This window comes from Caretta caretta, chromosome 27 (assembly GCF_965140235.1).
Source record: "Caretta caretta isolate rCarCar2 chromosome 27, rCarCar1.hap1, whole genome shotgun sequence".
Taxonomy (NCBI): Eukaryota; Metazoa; Chordata; order Testudines; family Cheloniidae; genus Caretta; species Caretta caretta.
In genome coordinates, this window is record NC_134232.1 from 723,114 (window position 1) to 738,169 (window position 15,056).

A 15,056-nucleotide genomic window follows, 5' to 3' on the forward strand; every position below is an offset into this window, starting at 1 on the left:
CTCCTGACGCCTGGCCCTTAGCATCACAGACTATCAGGGCTGGCAGGGACCCCAGGAGGTTCTAGTCCAACCCCCTGCTCAGAGCAGGACCAATCCCCAACTAAATCCTCCCAGCCAGGGCTGGGTCAAGCCTGACCTTAAAAACCTCTAAGGAAGGAGATTCCACCACCTCCCTAGGTAACGCATTCCAGTGCTTCACCACCCTCCTAGTGAAAAAGTTTTTCCTAATATCCAATCTAAACCTCCCCCACTGCAACGTGAGACCATTACTCCTCGTTCTGTCATCTGCTACCACTGAGAATAGTCTAGATCCATCCTCTCTGGAAACCCCCTTCAGGTAGTTGAAAGCAGCTATCAAATCCCCCCTCATTCTTCTCTTCTGCCGCGCTCCCACTCCCCTCAGTCTTGGGTTTTCCAGATGGTCCCTGGCCTCCCCCCTCTTCCCTCTCACCCCCACCCCCCAGGTCAGGCCCATGGGCAGGGGCTTCTCGCCCTGTGGATGCTCATAGGGGCCTTTGCCATCTGGCACCTGTGACGAAGTGGGACTGTTCTTAATGTTTCCTCTGAATAGTGTGGGGGTGCCTCAGTTTCCCCTAGGCAGTTCTTAAGTATCTAGGTGGTGGGGTAAGGGTGTATGATCATTGCAGTGCCCTAGAGGGCATGTGTGTGCAGGAGTCTGGACACAGAGAATGGCCAACACCCTGTTTCCTGGCAACTGATGGCCTGGGCCCTTCCCCCCTGCAAGGTGAGAGCTGAAGGGTTGGAGAACAAAGGAATCAGGTGACCTCCTGGCCCGGGAAAGGAACAAAGCCCAGAGGAGGAGGGGCTGGAGGGGTTTTCAGTTTGGGGCTGGCTGGGACATGGAGTGAAGTGCAGACGTGGTTGTCTGGCTCACTGCCCCCCAAAATGGACCCAGCTGAGGGGTCCCGTTCTCTGCACCTGCAAGCTCTGTTTTAGACCATGTTCCTGTCGTCTAATAAACCTTCTGTTTTACTGGCTGGCTGAGAGTCACGTCTGACTGCGGAGTTGGGGGGCAGGACCCTCTGGCTTCCCCAGGAGCCCCGCCTGAGCGGACTCGCTGTGGGAAGCGCACGGAGGGGCAGAGGATGCTGAATGCTCCGAGGTCAGACCCAGGAAGGTGGAAGCTGTGTGAGCTGCGTGTCCTGAAGACAGGCTGCTCACAGAAAGGCGACTGCCCCAGAGTCCTGACTGGCTTCATGGGGAGCAGTTCCAGAGCATCGCCCAGGGACTCCGTGACAACTGGTGGCAGCGGTGGGATCTACTGCACCCCGTGGATGGCGCTTCCTGCAGTAAGTGACTGGGGAGCAGTAACACGAAGGGGGATTGCCGAGGACCAGGCCTGCTGAAGGCTCAGAGAGGAGCGGTTTCGGGGGGCGGTTAACCCCTGGGAGTGTGCGACCAGCGAGAAGTACTGTGCAGTAATGGGGTCCCCCTGGGGACTGCAGTGAGCAGTCTCAGGGGCGGAGGAGTCTGCAGCTCGACCCTGGCAAAGAGGTGGTGACCTTGAGAAGGGCTGGCACACTAGGGGTTCTCCCTGGAAACCGTGGGGAGCTGAGAACACACGGGCCTGTGAGTCCACAACAACTTGGGAGGAGCGGAGTGATGGCCTGTCACCGTCTCCTTAAGAAGGACATTGTAACCCTGTGCAAAAAGAGAGGGTTGAGCATTGGAAAGTTCACCAAAGCAGAGCTAATCGTGCAGCTGGAGGAGGATGACCGCTCTAAGGAACAGATTCCTGACCCCAACTGGGGCTATAGCAGGATCTGGGAGCAGCTGAAGCGGGAGCCAGGCATCGCCAAGACTCCTGTCCCCGACCAGACGAGGGTCTTCATGATCGGGTTCCCCATCGGGGGATCAAGACGGACGGGATTGCAGCTGAGTCTGAGAGAGCAAGAGGACCGTGGGAGACAGCGAGAGCCCGAGAAAGAGCTGCAGAAGCAGCAGCAGCATGAACTGGCGGTGGTGGGGCGGAGAGGCCTAGGGGACCTCCCCGGGGTGAGTGGGGATAGATCCCGGGGGGCCAGTTCCGCAGGGAACCTCGAGACTAAATTGCTGCCCCTGGTTAAGGAGGGGGGGGGTGTGGATGCCCACCTCACTGCCTTTGAGCAGGCTGGCGATTTGAACCAAGGGGACCCTGCGGAAAAGCCCCGGTGTCTAGCTCCCTTGCTGGGTCCCAAGGCCATAGACTCCGTCAGCCAGGTGGTTGGGGATGTGGACAGGCTCCCACTCCTGACCCCAACCTATATGTCTGTGTGGAGTTTCCTGGGGCCAGGCCCCCCGGACCTCCAGTGGGAGTAGAAGGTGATGGTCAATGGGGAGACATTCTTGGGGTGGCCAAAGGGCATGGGCTGCATAAACCTTCCCACATGCGGCCTGCGAGTGCTATCGACCACCCCTGACCTAAGGGAGGGCGTGAAACTGGAAGGGCCTGGTGTAACTCCTACCAAGGAATGGGAGAGATGCTGGGGCATCCATGGGAACGTTGGTGGCTTCGAACTTCCCCAGGTCACCGGCTAAAGTGACCCCGCTCAGTTCGATCTCGAAGGGGGGAGAGATGTGACGAAGTGGGACTGTTCTTAATGTTTCCTCTGAATAGTGTGGGGGTGCCTCAGTTTCCCCTAGGCAGTTCTTAAGTATCTAGGTGGTGGGGTAAGGGTGTATGATCATTGCAGTGCCCTAGAGGGCATGTGTGTGCAGGAGTCTGGACACAGAGAATGGCCGACACCCTGTTTCCTGGCAACTGATGGCCTGGGCCCTTCCCCCCTGCAAGGTGAGAGCTGAAGGGTTGGAGAACAAAGGAATCAGGTGACCTCCTGGCCCGGGAAAGGAACAAAGCCCAGAGGAGGAGGGGCTGGAGGGGTTTTCAGTTTGGGGCTGGCTGGGACATGGAGTGAAGTGCAGACGTGGTTGTCTGGCTCACTGCCCCCCAAAATGGACCCAGCTGAGGGGTCCCGTTCTCTGCACCTGCAAGCTCTGTTTTAGACCATGTTCCTGTCGTCTAATAAACCTTCTGTTTTACTGGCTGGCTGAGAGTCACGTCTGACTGCGAAGTTGGGGTGCAGGACCCTCTGGCTTCCCCAGGAGCCCCGCCTGAGCGGACTCGCTGTGGGAAGCGCACGGAGGGGCAGAGGATGCTGAATGCTCCGAGGTCAGACCCAGGAAGGTGGAAGCTGTGTGAGCTGCGTGTCCTGAAGACAGGCTGCTCACAGAAAGGCGACTGCCCCAGAGTCCTGACTGGCTTCATGGGGAGCAGTTCCAGAGCATCGCCCAGGGACTCCGTGACAGCACCTTTTGGCCCTGGGTCACCAGCTGAGACAGGTTCTCCCACAGGGGAAATGGGGTTTTCTGTCACCTGGGGGCAGTTCAAACAGCTGGTGAATTGGGCGGCATCGTCCGGCCAGTGTCCCTCTGGGTGCACTGCGCCAAGCTGCTCACAGCTTCCCCGAAGGCAGCCCCTCTGCAAGCTGCGGCTGGGGGGCTGGAGGAGATCGCCTTCGCTGGCACGGGGCTGGGCAGTGGGCTGGGTTATTTCCTCATCTCGCTGTCTGGGGACAGTCCCCCCATCCTGCCAGCCAAGCCCTGCGTAGAGCAGGGACCAGCAGAGGCCCCGCTGCGGGGAGCTGAGGGGGGCCCCATGGGCGAGGTGGGGGCCCCTCTGAACCCTTCTCAGCCATAACGTCCTGGGGAAACACAGCCTAAGTGCGCCAACTTGTGGGCTCTCTTGCTGCTCCCCAAGGCCCTCCCCTGCCTGGGGCGTGGGCGACGCGGGTGAAATTAAACACGAGCATTGGGGTGGGGCTGGGCTGAGCATGGGGCTGGGAGCCAGGACTGCTGCGGTACCCGGGCAAGGCCGCCTCTGGCCTCAGCTGCCCCACCAGCAAAAGGGGGAGGATCATGTTCGTAATGCCTGTCCCCTGTCCCCCCGGCTGCCATGGAAACCAATGAGCTCCAGAAATGTGACTGGCCCAGGCCCCTCAGAGCCAGGGCGAGAACCCAGGAGTCCTGCCGCCTACCCCCGTTCTAACCATGTCACCTACAAACCGCTGCAGCTCTGGGTAAAAGGCACCGCCCCCGCGAACCCCTTCCCCAAATCCGGCCTGGCCCCTAGCCCAGGGGACACGCACCAGGATGGCCCTGGCCAGGCATGCTGGATGGGGCACATGGGGGTAGTGCTGGGAGTGGCCCACGGGGCAGCAATGCCCTGGCATTGGCCACGGGGGAGCTGGGGACACCCGGGGCTGTAGGGAGAGCTCCTGCGTGGGCAGAACAGGGCCCCGATGGGCCTGTCCACCTCCCAGCGCCAGGAGCCCAGGTTGTCAGCCCGAGCAGGGCCACGGGGCATGTGCTGCTGGTGACTTGTCTGCACTGGAGCTCCTGGCGCTGCCCCTTGCAGAGCAGAGCAGAGCAGAGCAGCAGTGGGGAAGGGGCTGGCTTCATGGCAACCAGACCATCTTCACTGTCTGCCCCACTGTCTAGCAGAGGGGCCTGGGCTCCCGGCAGCTCAGGGCCCCCATGTTGCTGAGAGCATTACCTGCAGGCAGCGCAGCCAGCTGGGGGGCCAGAGAGGGCAGGACAGGGGGTTAGGCTGTGCCGGGCCCACTCGCTGCTTCTGGGACTGGTGGGAGAGCTGGGTTGGGCTGCGCGTTCCCAACTGGCTGCACAATGCACACACACACAAACCCCCCGCACGCGCACACTCACGCCCCTGTGTGCACAAACCCCTACACACACACACACACCCTCTATACGCATGCACACACCTCTGTGCATGCAGACACCCCTACACACACGTGCGTGCGTACACACCCGCTACACACACATCCCTATACACATGCACATACCTCTGTGCATGCAGACACCCCTACACACACGTGCGTGCGTACACACCCCCTACACACACACACCCCCTATACACACGTGCATGCGTACACACCCCCTACACACACACACACACGCACATCCCTGCTCATGCACACACCCCTACACACACATATGCAGTGTGCGCACACACGTGCCCCTATCCATGCACACCCCTACACACACTGTGACGAAGCGGGACTGTTCTTAATGTTTCCTCTGAATATTGTGGGGGTGCCTCAGTTTCCCCTAGGCAGTTCTTAAGTATCTAGGTGGTGGGGTAAGGGTGTATGATCGTTGCAGAGCCCTAGAGGGCAGGTGTGTGCAGGGGTCTGGACACAGAGAATGGCCGACACCCTGTTTCCTGGCAACTGATGGCCTGGGCCCTTCTCCCCTGCAAGGTGAGAGCTAAAGGGTTGGAGAACAAAGGAATAAGGTGCCCTCCTGGCCCGGGAAAGGAACAAAGCCCAGAGGAGGATGGGCTGGAGGGAGTTTAAGTTTGGGGCTGGCTGGGGACATGGAGTGAAGTGCAGACAGGGTTGTCTGGCTCACTCCCCCCCAAAATGGACCCGGCTGAGGGGTCCTGTTCTCTGTACCTACAAGTTCTTTGTTAGACCATGTTCCTGTCGTCTAATAAACCTCCTTTTTTTACTGACTGGCTGAGAGTCACGTCTGACTGCGAAGTTGGGGGTCAGGACCCTCTGGCTTTCCCAGGACCCTGTCCGGGTGGACTCACTGTGGGAAGCGCACGGAGGGGCAGAGGATGCTGAATGCTCCGAGGTCAGACCCAGGAAGGGGGAAGCTGTGTGAGCTTTGTGTCCTGCAGACAGGCTGCTCACAGAAAGGAGACTTCCCCAGAGTCCTGACTGGCTTCATGGGGAGCAGTTCCAGAGCATCGCCCGGGGACTCTGTGCCAACTGGTGTTAGAGGTGGGATGTACTGCACTTCCTGCAGTAAGTGATGGGGGAGCAGTAAAACGAAGGGGGATTGATGAGGACCAGGCGTGCTGAAGGCCCAGAGAGGAGAGGTTTCGGGGGGCAGTTAACCCCTGGGAGTGTGTGACCAGCGAGAAGGACTGTGCAGTAATGGGGTCCCCCTGGGGACTGCAGTGAGCAGTCTCAGAGGCGGAGGAGCCTGCGGCTTGGCCCTGGGAGAGAGAAGGATTTTTGCAGTAACAGGGTCCCCCGGGGGATTGCAGCGAGCGGTCCCAGGCGTGAAGGAGTCTGCAGCTCGACCCTGGCAAAGAGGTGGTGACCTCAAGAAGGGCTGGCACACTAGGGGTTCTCCCTGGAAACCGTGGGGAGCTGACAGCACACAGGCCTGTGAGTCCACAACAACTTGGGAAAAGCGGAGTGATGGCCTGTCACCATCTCCTTAAGAAAGACATTGTAGCCCTGTGTAGAAAGAGAGGGTTGAGCGTTGGAAAGTTCACCAAAGCACAGTTAATCGTGCAGCTGGAGGAGGATGACCGCTCTAAGGAACAGATTCCTGACCCAAATGGGGCTATGGCAGGATCTGGGAGCAGCTGGAGTGGGAGCCAGGCACCCCAAGACTCCTGTCCCCGACCAGACGGGGGTCTTCATGATCGGGTTCCCCAGCGGGGGAACGGAGATGGACGGGATTGGAGCTGAGTCCGAGAGAGCAAGAGGACTGTGGGAGACAGTGAGAGCCCGAGAAAGAGCTGCAGAAGCAGCAGCAGCATGAACTGGCGGTGGTGGGGCGGAGAGGCCTAGGGGACCTCCCAGGGGTGAGTGGGGATAGACCCCGGGGGGCCAGTTCCGCAGGGAACCTCGAGACTAAATTGCTGCCCCTGGTTAAGGGGGGGGGGGATGTGGATGCCCACCTCACTGCCTTTGAGCAGGCTGGCGATTTGAACCAGGGGGACCCTGCGGAAAAGCCCCGGTGTCTAGCTCCCTTGCTGGGTCCCAAGGCCACAGACTCGGTCAGCCAGATGGGTGGGGAGGTGGACAGGCTCCCACTCCTGGTCCCAGCCTATATGTCTGTGTGGAGTTTCCTGGGGCCAGGCCCCTCGGACCCGCAGTGGGAGCGGAAGGTGATGGTCAATGGGGAGACATTCCTGGGGCGGCGAGATCCTGGGACAGAGAACTGGTGTCAGGCCCTGGGTGGTGCAGGCTTAGAGGCTGAGGGGCTGTGTGAGCTGGGTGAGGGTCCCAGGGACGAAGCCCCTCGCTCTCCCTATGGCCCAGATCCCTGTGCAGACCCAGGAGGGGTCGGGCTGGCTGGCTGTTGGGGTGCTCCAGGACACCAGCTGCGAGACCCTGTTGTGGGGTGACTGTGTCTCTTTGGGACAGGATCCAGGCCCTGCTCCTGTAACGGCCAAGGGTTTGAATTTGAATCCAGGGAACAAAACGGCAGAGAGGGAAATGGTCAGTGAAAATGCAGATGACCTGGCTGGCAGGGGGGAGGAGCTGCTAGGCTCAGGGTACCTGCCTTCCTGTAACCAGACCCCTGGGGCTGGATGGGACAGAGAGATGCTCCTCACCCCCTTGCATACTGGAGAAGGGGCTCAGGCTGGCTCTGATGCAGTGAGGAAAGCAGGGAGCTCGCTGCCTACCCCCACTGGGACAGCAAGGGCAGTGCTGAGCAAGGGGGGAGATAAGACCCCAGCTGAGTGGGGGGAGACACAGGCAGGGCAGGGGATCTGTTGGGAGTGGCAAGGTGCTTGGTAAGGAAAGTCTGGATGAGCCTAGGCAGCCTTGTGAGCTGATGGCTGTGTCTAGTCAGCAGGGTGGGAAGGCGAGGAGAGTGGAAGATGAGTGTCCCTGGACCTTACCTGTTAGCTGGGTGGGGAAGTGGGACAGTGAAGGAAATAGAAAAGGAGGACTTGTGGCACCTTAGAGACTAACAAATTTATGTGAGCATAAGCTTTTGTGAGGTAGAAGAAACCAGCCCTGTCCCTGTCCTCACCTCCCCGCTGCAGCCCTGACCTCCTCCCACGCCCCTCACTCTCGACCCACAGCTCCCTGCGCTCCCAGCCCTGGGCTCCCCTCTACACACAGCTCTGCCAGTGCCCCTCCCTCCCGACCCACAGCCCTGGGCTCCCCACAGCCCTGCCGGTGCCCCTCACTCCCAACCGGCGGCCCCCTGCGCTCCCAGCCCTGGGCACCCCACACTCTGCTGCTGCCCCTCACTCCCGACATTTAACGCCCACTGATATTCCCAGCCCTCCCTGGCCCCGTGCATTGGCATGGGCGGCATCAGGGTCATTTCCCGTAGTCGCTAACGCCGGGCTCCACCATTGGAGGTGGCCTGTAGGAGAGTCCAGGAGACCTCATTCCTTGGGCCCCAGTGGACGCCCCCACCCCCCAGGCCCTGATTTCTGGAGGGGCTGAGCAAGCACTGCTCCCACTACAGGCCCTGGGAGCTGTGACATCCGCCCCCCCCCCCGCCCCGGGACACCTTTACGCGGAGGACAATGGTGAGCATGCTGGCAGCAGTGGGCCCCTTGGGCTAGTGGCCCCGTATACCAGCGGCCAGGCGCCGCGGCAGGTTTGCAGCGACAAGAGACGAATGCTCAGCCCCGTGGCAGCCCAAAGCCAGGCCTAGGGCTAATTCCCACCCCCTTGGCACCAAATCCTCCCATGTCGCCCCCCCAGTCGCTAAGGGGCAGACCTGGCTGAGCTGCATGCAGCCCTGCCCCAGTTCCCCTTGCCTCCCCCCAGATTCCAGCTCTCTCATGCCCCGACTCAATCCCAGCATCCAGTGGGGGGGAGGGTCTTCTTATTGCCTCTGTGCCAAAGGGCTGAGGCAAAGCTGCTGCCCCCCAGGGATGCTGGCACCACTGCCCTGCATGTGAGGGTCCCACCTCCACCCCACACTACCCCCACTCCCATCCAGGTTTGCACCACGATCGCCTGCCCCCCCCCACCTGTGGACCAGGAAAGGACGCCCTGCACAGGGGGCTGGGAGCACGTTTATTGCACAGAGGGAGCAAGAGGAGGGAGGCTACAATTCCCTGCTCCCCACGGCCAGGAGTGGGGCCTGTGGTGCAGGAGCAGTGGGCGGGGAATGGGAGAGGGCCCCCCAAGGGTGCAGCCGGGGGCTTGGTGCTCTGCCCTCCAAGGGGGGGGGGCCTCGGCAGCTGTTTGATCGCCCTAGAGCTGATCAGCCTCTGCTCAAGAGGCAGCGCCAGGCGCCAGGCTCACAGGGCAGCTGCTGCGTGGGGCTGGGCAGCAGGCTCCGGGGCCAGCTGCTCTGCCACGTCTGGGGTGGGGGAGGAGTTTCCCCCAGGGCAGCTAGGCAGGGACCTGAGGGGGTTTCCAACTTCCTCTGAAGCCTTGGGGGTGGATCTGTCACCTTGTCAATTCCCTGCTCGGGGCCCTCGGTCGCTCCTGGTCTCCGCCAGCTCTGGGCTCAGCACCGGGGGCCTGGGCTGTACTGGGAGCAGACGAGTTGATCCAACAGCCCCTTCTGGCCTTGGACTCTGTCTCAGCCCCCCCGCGAGTGCCGGGGGCAGGACTGAGATCCCAGCCAGGCACGGCCTTCCTGGGGCTGAGCCGTTGGCATGGCTGGAGGGGCACTTTCCTCTGGCCAGCCCTGTCCATACCTGGACACGGCCTGCCACAGGGTACAGCCTGGGCCCCTTGGCTGGGAGGGGCAGCAGCTGGGAGAGGAGGTCGCTGTGGGCTGGGGAGCTCCAGCTGGCGAGGGGCAGGGGTGTGCACATGACAGAGGAGCAGGGGGCAGGAGCCGTCTGTCCGTCTGGCTGGCGCAGGCCACCGAGGGACAGGCCCCAGGCACGGGCTGCACCGGCAGGAGGTAGTGACGGGAGCGCAAGGAGGGGACCAGTTGGGGGGCGCCCCCTACTGGCCCCTCCCTATGCATGGCTCCCCCGTCTCATCACTTGTTAGCTCCTCCTGGTCGTCCGTGGGTGGCCGGGTCCTCTTGAAAAACCCCATCTGTGAGAGAGGGAAACAGTGAAACCGGACCCGGCCTAGGCCCCAGATCACCCAACACCTCCGAACAGCCCAGCCCCCAGACATGACAGGGTTCCCCTGAACAGCACCCCCCAACAACCCCTCAAAAAGGCCCTTCCAAAGGGCATGCCTACCCCCACAGCCCCCGCAGGCACGTTCCCCCCAAGCCCCGCAAACACCCCTCCAACAGCCCCCCCACCACCACCCCCGGCAGCAGCAGGCTCAATGGGATCTGGGAAATCTGGTTCTCCAGCTGCAGCCCCACAGCTGGAGGCCACATTTCAGCGCTTCTGGGGGATGAAACTTCCTCTGATTGGCTGCCCACCCCACTGCCCCACCTTCTGGGGAAGAGCAGCCAATCAGGGCTGTGGCAGGCCACGCTCTCCTTCCCCCCTCCTGTGAGCAATGGGGACAGGAGGGAGCCTCTGCCCCTCCTCCCACGCACCTGCGGCACCCGCCTGGAAGGAGCAGGGCCCCCACTGCAGCCCGCTGGCTGGGGCCGGGGATGTGGGGCCCCCAGGGTTGGGGGGCCGGCAGATGTACCGTTGCTTTCATTTCTGCAGGGACAGATCCCCCCCTCCGACCCTTCTGAGCACCGAGCCAGACCTCCAGGGTGCCCCCGCGACTAGCTGGGCCCCCCGGCTGGGCCCCCCTCCCTGGGCGTGAGACCTGCAGGGCTAGAACCTGTAGCCGGCACGGGCTGCCCCGCCAACCACGCATCGGTGGAGGCGGATTATGGGAAGCCCCGCCTCCAGAGTTTGACAGGCAGAAGCCTCATGGCTCCTGATTGGCTCCCCGCCACCCAAGGGGCGTTCCAGGAAGTGTCCAGGCAGCAGCTCCGAACACCTGTAGCTGCTCCAACACCCACCCCTGCTCCTGAGCTCCTGGCTTCCGCCTTGGTTTGGCCTGAGCTTCGCCTTCTGACCCCGGTATCGACCCTGGCCTGGAACCTGACCACGAACTCCTCCATGCCCCCGGCTCTGCCGTGGGGCCTGCCTGCCCGTGTTGGATCCTGACAGCTTGCCTGAGCCACCCTGGCCTGTGGTGCGGGAAACACATTACCCTGGGGGGACACGGGGACAGCAGACCACTCTGTCGGCCTGCCCCAGCGGGCCCTGGAGATGCAGAAGGGGGCTGACCTCTTCCAGGAGCTCCCCACCCTTCGAGACCGAATGTCGCAGCTCACGCCAGAGAACCAGGCTCTTTGCGGGCAGTGGGACAATGTGCACAGTGGCGGGTGCTGAGAGCCACTGACCCAAACTGTAAACCCTGCATATGATGGAAACCATGTCCCAGGCGTGGTGAGCACTCCCCGCACCCTGAGCTCCAGGTCTGCCTCTGTGTTGCGGAGAAGCTCACCGAATCCCACCACAGTGGGCACTGAACTGGGGGCAGCGGACAAAGCAGCCCATCCAGTTCAACCAAAGACGGTCCTTGACCGAGTTGGAACTATAGATGGCTCCTGTCATCGGGCCAGTGACACAGGCAACGGTACCGCTGGAAGTTGCCATTCAGGACCATCGGACCTCCTCCAGTTTGGGACAATTTGCTCACCACTCTTCCCATAATCCTTGGCGTTTCATGGCTGTTAGCTCATGACCCACATATCCTTTGGCATGAGCACCAAGTTAGCCTCTGCTCCAAATTCTTCCAGCATGTCTGCCCTGCATGCGCCATCTGACAAACCCCAGAAACCAGACACACGCCCCGGCCCTGGCCATGGGTCCATTGGGACCATCACCAGAGTTGGCTTTGGCACTGTCCCCCAAGCACAGTGACTGCTGTGACGTCTTCAAGAAGAAAACCACTGACACCGCACCACACCACGGTTTTATAACTGCTCAACTGAGCTGCACCCAGGGGCCAAGATGCCATTTGGCCATATCTGCATGATGTAGTAACGCAGGTCAGCCAGCTCGGGTTCCAACCTCCAGGAGAACCCAGCCAAGGGTTTTATATGGCCATCTACCTCTCCTGCCAGGGCCCTAGTTCTGTTTGTTAAAAAGAAAGATGGAACCGTGCACCTATGTGTGGATTACTGGCCCTCAATCTGGTTATTCCTTCCACTCATCCCAGAACTACTGGACCCTATACAATCAGCCCAGGTATTCAAGAAACTCAACCTACAGGGGGCTACAACCTGGTTCGGATCCACCAGCAGGAGTGAAAGATGGCTTTTTGAACCCAGTTCAGCCACTACGAATACCTGGGAATGTCATTTGGCCTCACAAACGCCCCTGCAACATTGCAGCACTTAGTGAACAAGGTCTTCCATGGCATTCCAGACCAGCACATCACCATCCACCTAAATGATATCCCCGTCTTCTCTGAGGATCCTGAGCAACACGCCCTACGACGTAGCACTCTATACGATTTTATGAAAGTATGCTGATGAGTGTGAATATAATGTAACTAAAATATGCTTCATGCAAAAGGTCTTTTGCAAGGTATCATTACAAAGCATATAATCTCCTGAGTGTGGTCATCCTATTTCTATAAATGTATCACTCTTGTATCAGAAACTAGAAATATGAAATATAACTCTGAGGGCCTATTGTAATTATGCAAAGTATGGGCCATTAATGGTGGTTTGGAATCTTGATGGCTCCCAGCAGCCAGGACAATTGACTGTGGATGGCTCTGTTTGCAGGCAGGCCTTCCTGCGAGCCAGGCTGGGAAGAATGAAGGCTTGGGGTCTCACAGGACATGTGACCATGTCACCTGAACTGGAATCCATCTTTAACCTGGTGTTTTTCCATTGAGAAGGAGGGCTGAGAACCCAGAGGGACAAAGGATTCCCGCCTTATGTAAAAGATATATAAGTGGGTGGAACAGACCGAAGAGGAGCCATCATGATGCTCCTCCCTAGCTACCACCTGAGCTGGAACAAGGGCTGTACCAGGGGAAAGGATTGTGCCCAGACTAGGAAGGTGTCCAGTCTGTGAAAGAAACTTATTAAAACATCTCTAAGGGTGAGATTTTATCTGTATTCAGTTTTATTACTGTACTAGACTTAGACTTGCGTATTTTGCTTGGTAATTCACTTTGTTCTGTCTGTTACTATTTGGAACCACTTAAATCCTACTTTCTGTATTTAATAAAATCACTTTTTACTTATTAATTAACCCAGAGTATGTATTAATACCAGGGGGGGGGGCATACAGCTGTGCATATCTCTCTGTCAGTGTTATAGAGGGCGAACAGTTTATGAGTTTACCCTGTATAAGCTTTATATAGGGTAAAATGGATTTATTTAGGGTTTGGACCCCATTGGGAGTTGGGCATCTGAGTGTTAAAGGCAGGAACACTTCTGTAAGCTGCTTTCAATTGAGCCTACAGCTGTTAGGGGACGTGGTTCAGACCTGGGTCTGGGTTTGCAGCAGGCTCGCGGGTCTGGCTCAAGCCAGGCAGGGCGCTGGAGTCCTACGCTGGCAGGGCAGGAAAGCAGGAGCAGAAGTAGCCTTGGCCCATCAGGTGGCCACTCCCAGGGGGTTTCTGTGACCCAGCCCGTCACACACCCAGCATGTCCGGTCGGTCCTGGAACAGCTCTGCCAACACAGCCTGTATCAAAGCTGGAAAAGTGCAGCTTTGACCAGTGCTCTGTGAATGGACCCCAAGAAGGTGGGGCACTCTCCCAAAACATCAAGTTCCTGCAACGCTTCCTGGGTTTCACTAACGTTTATAGATGTTTCACCTCTGCGTTTGCAGGCGACATTGCCCCATTGACGCCACCTTTACCTGGGCTGTGGCAGCCCCACAAGCATTCGACCAGCTCAAGATATCTTTGCCAGCTCCCCGCTCCTGGTCCATCCCGACTGATGCCTCCAGTGTGGCAATTGGGGCCCTACTCTCTCAAAGACATGGTCCCCAGCAGCACCTCCACCCTTGCACCTGCTTTCTCAGATGCTCACTCCAGCTGAACAGAATCACAAAGCTCTACATAAGTTGCTTCTAGCCATCCAAGCGACCTTCTTAGGATGGTGCCACTTTCTGGAGGGTGCATCGTACCCAGTACAGGTCTACACGGAACATAAAAACTTGGAGTATCTCCGCTGAACCAAAGCATCGAACCAGAGGCAGCTTCGCTGGGCCCTGTTCTTCCCACATTTCAATTTCACCGTCACGTACCAGCTGAGGACCCAGACCAAGACTGCTGGTGCCTTGTCCCAAAGAGGGGAATATCTCGCCATCCAGGAGTCCCCCACGTGGAGTCCCCACATGATCTTAAGCCCTGGAACTTCCTGGGTGCTACAGTTCCCCAAGACCTCATGTCACTGATCCACTCAGCGACACGGAAGGTGCCCCCTCCCAAGGAACTGAAGACAGCAGGCCAGGGCCAACACTAGGTCCAGGATGGCTTGCTCTATGTCAAGGGCCGCTTGTATGTTCCACCAGGACCCCCCAGTTTGAGGTACTGTGGCTCTGTCTTGACTCGCCACTAGCAGGCCACCGGGGCACCTCGAGACTCTCTGTTTGGCCGCCCTCACCTCAGGTGCCCCGAACATGCACTACTGTCCGCTTGACGGCTGATTCCTGTGAAAGATGCACCCGCACCAAGGTGCCGCGCTCGCAACCCCTCGGCACCCTACTGCCTGTGTCTAAGGGGCACACTGTGGTTCTCACTCTGGTCGACCAATTGACAAAAGTGGTCCATGGCATCCCCATTCTGCACCTGCCCTCTGCAGAAGAGATGGCCCAGCTCCCGGCGCCTTGCATCCTCTGCCTCCCCGGGTCCCTGCAGAGCAGCACCAGCGATCGGGTCCGCAGTTTGTGTCGCGGTTTTGCTTGGGGTCTGCACTTGCACATCCACTGCCTCTCCCCACAAACGGACAGTCAGGCCACACGAGGGAATCAACGGTTAGAACGATGCCTGTTCTGCTTCACGAATTTCCACCAGGACAACGGGTCGAGCCTCCAGTCCCGAGCAGAGTTTGCTGGCAGCAACACCAGCCGTGTCTCCATTGGGCAGAGTCTGTTCTGTGCCAGCTGTGGCTTGCACCCCCATCTCCACTCAGCCATACCCAACAACTCCACCAGTCCTGCAGCCACTGACGGAGTGCAGCACATCCATGGGGTCCAAGAATGCAAGGCCCACCTGGACAAGGCCGAGGAGAACTAAAAGCGGTACGCTGACCGCCGGCATTCACCGCCGGGCACAAAGGGTGACTCTCAGCCCTAAACCTCCACACCAGCCGGCCATGTTGTAAACTGGACCCCTGATCCCTGGAGTCACATTCCATC

General features: G+C 59.4%; 1 protein-coding gene across 1 annotated transcript in view; it reads right to left on the reverse strand.

Moving 5' to 3' along the window:
• Positions 1-8,792: 8,792 nt before the first annotated feature.
• ITGA2B (integrin subunit alpha 2b) overlaps positions 8,793-15,056 on the reverse strand; it is a 63,435-nt gene continuing 57,171 nt past the window's right edge. Inside the window, exon 30 of the mRNA XM_048829684.2 lies at positions 8,793-9,797. Within this exon, the coding sequence (XP_048685641.2) occupies positions 9,702-9,797 (96 nt within the window). The 3' untranslated portion in view covers positions 8,793-9,701. The remainder of the gene's footprint in view (positions 9,798-15,056) is intronic.